This window comes from Beta vulgaris, chromosome 5, assembly GCF_026745355.1.
Source record: "Beta vulgaris subsp. vulgaris cultivar EL10 chromosome 5, EL10.2, whole genome shotgun sequence".
NCBI classification, from domain to species: domain Eukaryota; kingdom Viridiplantae; phylum Streptophyta; class Magnoliopsida; order Caryophyllales; family Amaranthaceae; genus Beta; species Beta vulgaris.
In genome coordinates this window covers 66,891,422-66,897,098 of record NC_079206.1, presented here as the reverse complement: position 1 = coordinate 66,897,098, position 5,677 = coordinate 66,891,422, and the positions used below count along the sequence as shown (strand labels likewise).

At 33.8% G+C, this 5,677-nt stretch overlaps 1 protein-coding gene across 1 annotated transcript; it reads left to right on the top strand.

Moving 5' to 3' along the window:
- The first annotated feature begins 1,089 nt into the window (after positions 1–1,089).
- Positions 1,090–2,637, top strand: LOC104894753 (hypothetical protein). Its single transcript, XM_010681060.4, has one exon. The coding sequence runs from the start codon at positions 1,701–1,703 to the stop codon at positions 2,316–2,318; it is 618 nt and encodes a 205-aa protein (XP_010679362.2). The 5' UTR covers positions 1,090–1,700; the 3' UTR covers positions 2,319–2,637.
- Positions 2,638–5,677: the final 3,040 nt, after the last annotated feature.

Sequence of the window (5,677 nt, the reverse complement as noted above, 5' to 3'; positions counted from 1 at the left end):
AAACAATTTTCCCCGTTTTCTTTTGTTTGATTGAACAAGAGATTTAAAAATGAAAATTAAGGTGGAAAAGAGTTTTCCTTTCTTTTGTAAACAGTTTTCCCCAATATTTGAAGTAAAACCATTTTCCTTCACTCTCTCATTCCCAACATTGCTATTTTTCCCTTCTTAATTAGCTTAATAGTATTCCATCGAACCAAACAAAGAAAATTTTTACATTTCCTAACGAAAAATATTTTTCATAAAAAATATTTTTCCATCAAACCAAACCGACTCTAAAAGAAACGCTACGAGTTTATTATCATTTGACTCAATTAGTAAATTACTAAGTAAATCATATAATCATTAATAATGAGTCATCATTTGGAGTAATTGTGTAAGAATTAGGGAAGCCTTTCATTACTAGAGTCTGACCCAATCTAAGAATCTAATACAGCTTGTCGGTTTCAACACATCAATTTGGGCCTTTTAAAGATAAGTAGGGGCCCATATCTAGACTCAAACTATCAATATTGGATTGCCCAACAAGTGAGGTGATTTGCCATTCCTATATGAATTATTCTGGACCAAGCAATCAAGCATTCAATATTAGCCAACTAATACATTTGACCTCGCCACCTTTTAAGGAAAAAAAAAACCTCCTCTAATTCGATGTATAAAATTATAACTTTCTTGTCTCCATTACATTAATAATATAGATGTCATTTAGTTTAGTTGGTAAAGTCTTATAGGATAGTACCTGATGCTTGATATTGAATTCCGTCAACATTATCGTGCTTAGTCGCTCAATTACACCAAAAAACTATTACGTTAGTAATGCATATGATCATAATGGCAATCTTGTGATTTGTAAGGGAAAAATAGAGAGTAAATATACCCAAAACGCTCCTTTTTTTAAATAAAACATGGAAATCCCTACTTTGTGAAAAAACTTACACAATGTCTCTATGTCACATACTTGTGATATATCACTGTTAATTTCGGAAAAGCTCTCTTAAGACCGAGGGAGTATATGATTTTGTTAAATGGTGCTACATCATGATTACGTAGCTTGTAATTGTAACCTTATTACCTAGTTTAAGACGTAACAATTTAGTGGTCGATAACCTCTCTTAATTAAGAGTTAATTAGAAATAAAGCGAAAAAGAACCTAATTAATTAGAAGGGAGTAATGTATCCATCTAATTAAACAGCTTATGTCATAGTCAATCCCAAATTGGATAAAAATTGGACTTAGCCCCAGTTCAACAACCCCATGAATATGTCATGTGAAACTGTGTATATTTGTTTAGTTGTTACCAAGTCCACCTTTTGCTATCTATCAAAAGATGGAGCGGTTAAACAAACACCTTCCCATAACTTCTACTCCTTACATATAAATTGTAGTAAACTCTCAAAAACTAGCACTATACAACATTTCCCATCATTTCACCCTTAAAAAAAACCCCTAAACTTTTCTTAGAAAAAAAAAACCTTTTCTAGAGCTACGCATGTCAAATCTGTAAAATCAGCGTATAAAACTATTCTTAAAACTTCAACCATCAGCTTAAACTTTATTTTGGTTGATCAGCTGATCTAGCTGACTTCAAGCTCGATTTAGATTTTTGGTTATTTGCAAGCGGGTATTCTAATCAAATTTTCTCTTAGGCAAAATTTGTGAGGTTTTTTTCAATTCCAAAACCTTGTCTTTTTTTTCCTCATAAATGGGTAACCAAATGTCTTATGGTTCATCCACTATAGGAAAAGTGGTCCTTTTAGATGGGTCAATCCAAGAATTTGACAAACCATTAAGTGTGGCTGAACTAATGCTAGAATACCCACAACAAGTAGTGGTTGATCTAAAATCATCAACACAAAAAAGGCCTACTCCTTTGCCAGCTGATGAAATACTAGAATTTGACAAAATTTACCTTATGGTTCCACTAAGGAGAGGAAAACCAGCTCAATTATCCCCTCAAGAGGCTCATCAAATTCTTCTTAGGGTAAATGCTATGCTTAGGTCAAAAACATTACTTTCCTCGTCGAAATTTCTCCCCCTTATTGCAAAGATTTGCCCTACTACGACTCTTAATGAACATTATTATTGTAAGTTCGCGTCATCTAAGAAAGAGGTATTATTGGAATCCGAGGAAAAGAATATGAATGATGACGAGGGTTTGAATATTATTGAGAAACCGGATTATCTAAGTAGACAAATCTCAGGAAAAAGTTGGAAACCAAGTTTAGACACCATAGAAGAGAAGAAAAATGAAATTAAGAAAGCATCTAATTGGGTGAAAGTTGGTAAGAGGATTCAGTCCAAAGGTTTGATTTGGGGTTAAAAATAACATGTCAATTTAAGTGTAAGTACTTAGGAAAAATGTTGTTTTTATTTCTGGTGGCTTGTATTCCTGCATTAATTTGCATGGGAATTAATTTAGACTTTGTACAAGAGTTTCTCTTGTTATTTTATAGGTGCACCAAAACATGAAGTTTACGTACATCTATCTTTATGGTAAGTTATTATATATGTAATGTAAATATTATCTTGTGTAGTTTGCTATGATCATTATTATATTGATCATGATTGAGTGGTTTGCGTATGTAGAAGTGAGTTTGTACAAATTAATACAAGTAATGAATCTTATTCTGCAGTTGTTGAACTACAGACGCCTACAAATGAACAAATATGAGCAATTTGGTACTGATTTTTCTTCAATGTAATTTTTATCTTTTTTTTAACCACAATGCAAGTTATAGATTCCGAAAGTATTTTGTCTTACCAATTTGGTTTTATCTATTTTTCACTTTCAAAAGTTACTCCGTAATCTATGTCTACCCCACTTTTTTTTGGGGTTCGGGGTTTTATACGTTGTGCCTATGTGATTTACGAAATTCTATGTTGTACCTGACCTTTTTGAACTCTCTACGTTGTATTCCTAAACTTTCTAAACATCATACGAATTACCCTTAATAATAGAAAGTCCTACTTCAAACCTCACATAACCTTTAATTAGATCATATCCTAAACCTTAGTCAACTAACAAAATAAAAAAATCCTACTCTATATGCTCACGAAGTAAGAAAGTCCCAAAATCTAGCGTTCAATATCGTGTATAAGGGTATTTTGTATAACGTTCAGAAAGCTTACGGGTATAAGTGAAAATTTCATTACAACATAGAATTACGTAAAACACAAAGATACTACGTAGAAAACTGTAAGAGCTATATAACTTCGATCTTTTTTTAAGAAAAAAAATCACCCTTTGTAAAAACAAAGTTGTTGGCGAACATGTCCTTAATTAAATTGGGTATTCACGCGTACTCGTGATTTTTTTTAATTTCATGGCAGGAAATCGTAATGGGCTTCTCCTCACTACAAGATTACTTGCGAAGTTGCGAGTGTGGGAATGAGCCGGCATGCATATGACGCATTCATCGAAGTTTTAATCTATGCTTCTTTTCTAATTTTAGGGGTGATCAAGATTACCCGACCCGACCCGGCTCGGTTTTGGGCACGTTTTCTCGTCCTGGGTCCGGCCCGATTTTTTGGGCAAAAAATCCGAGCTACGAGCAACCTAGATTTGGAAAAATAGGCCAGATTTCGATATGGTCCAATATGGCCCGAAAGCCCGCTAAACCCGGATTTTTTGGCCCGAACCTTAGACCAACCCGCAGCTTTGCCGGAAACAGGCCACCTTTTTTGGCCAAAACCTAGGCCGAACCATGATCACCTCTATCTACACATTATCTGTTTAGCTTTGGCTCTTGTGGTTTGTTTTGTTGCAGAATTTCATTGGTGACCTAGCTGAGACTCTAGTTTGAGGGATTTAGTGGCGTTAAAAGCCTATAATTTCCTTGTTTATTTCTTTTAAGTAATGGAAAAGAGTAAATAAAAACAAAGAAGCCCTTTAAAAACTAATGGCTGAATTTTGTAAATCCAAGTTTAGTAGGCAATTTAAATACACCCACAATCCATGGAAATGTGGGCTTGTAAAAGTTGGGCCATCAGATCCAATAAACTTAATTTTGCTTTTTTTTTTTTAAAGAAAATTTTCATTAATTTAAGGCCAAACGGTATCTACAATAAGAAATAAAGAAAAACAGGATACAATTAAACAAGATCAGATCAATTTCGTCTTCGATGAAACTACAATGAACCAAATCGAATATTGTGGCGCAAGTTCCTTGTATTTGTTGTCCCAAGCAACTATTAATGGAACCGTCTATCATTTTGACATAGTTTGGAGAAGAACATTCTTGATCTATCAATATTGACCGCATCTGAGCTTCCAATACCTTCATGTAGATAGTTTTGAACTTCAACCAATGAGAACAATTTCTCATACCTACAAATAAAAAAATTAGACTCACAACTCCCATAAGGGAGAAGGAGACCTCCACAACAAAAAAGACTAGTCTTCGCATATCAGGGCACAAGAAACTCTCACAAAGAGAGACTAACTTTTTTTTTTGATAATTTAGTTTGTATTTTATTCATTCAAACCCAAGGATAGAAAACCTCTACTCAACCCAGGTATTCCTCCTCAGAAGGAGGAAACTTTCATAGTGAATGATCACACCCAGAGGAGAGAAGGATTTCCATCCTTAAATAGATACATACACCATATTACAACTTTAAATTTCAAGTTCAAAACAGAAAGTACTGCCTCTACAAAGACATTTTCCCTACGGACTTTTGCTCAAAGAGAGACTAACTTATTCAACAAAACAAACGGACAAATTAGAAAGTGAAAACAAGAAAGGAAAAGGGGCTTACCATGGATGTGATCATCCATGCCCCTAACTGATGAAGGGAAAGGGGAAAAAAGGAGGCGGCTAGAGAGAAAAATTAGGTTTAGGGTTAGAGATATTGTATGTAACTCAATATATAACTCAATTTTGCTTATTGTGATCAACCAGGCATTTCTCCTTTTTGTACCTCCCTCTTGATTATGCTTTTTAAGTGCTTGATCCTTATTAAAAAAAAAAAAAGATTATGGGAGTTACTAACCTTACTCATGGTGCTAAATTAATTGTTACTTGAAGAAAGGAAACACACTTTGTTTTGTTTTCGAATTTATGAATTAGATTCATTCTTTATCATGACGGCAAAAACAAAAGAACTGCCGGAGTGTATATTTGATCATTTGAGTCACTTTAATTTAATCTTACAAGCTCATCATATTTCATTAAATTTTAAGAGTACATGGTGTATTGGTGTGTGTGGTGCATGAGGTGTCTTTTGTTCTCTTAAGTGTTGAACAATGGATCAATCTCTTATTTTGAAATACATGCAACATATTCGGATCATCTTTTCTATAGGAGTTTAGAGTAGCCTTGAAATAATATTATCATCACAGTTCAACTTTTGGCCAATTCATTAGCCACTTAAGCAAAAACAACATTAATTGGACTCCTTATCCTATCTAATAGTAGCTTTCATAGGACAACGATAACCTCAAAAGGAGAGCATTTAAAAAATAATCCTAACGTGTCAAGGTTTCTTCATAGGACAACGATGATCTCAAAAGGAAAGCATTCAAAAAATAATCCTAACGTGTCAAGGTTTTTCAAATCCTTTAGATTCTATTAATTCATGCCATCCTTCTGAAATTTGATATGATCTACCTCTAAATAATAGGTCACATTTGATTGAGCTCCATTTTTAATAACAGACCATTACTTGATAATCTTCAGC

What these genes read in the sequence shown, in the direction of transcription:
- LOC104894753 (XM_010681060.4), top strand. Translation starts at nt 1,701, where the DNA reads ATGGGTAACCAAATGTCTTATGGTTCATCCACTATAGGAAAAGTGGTC.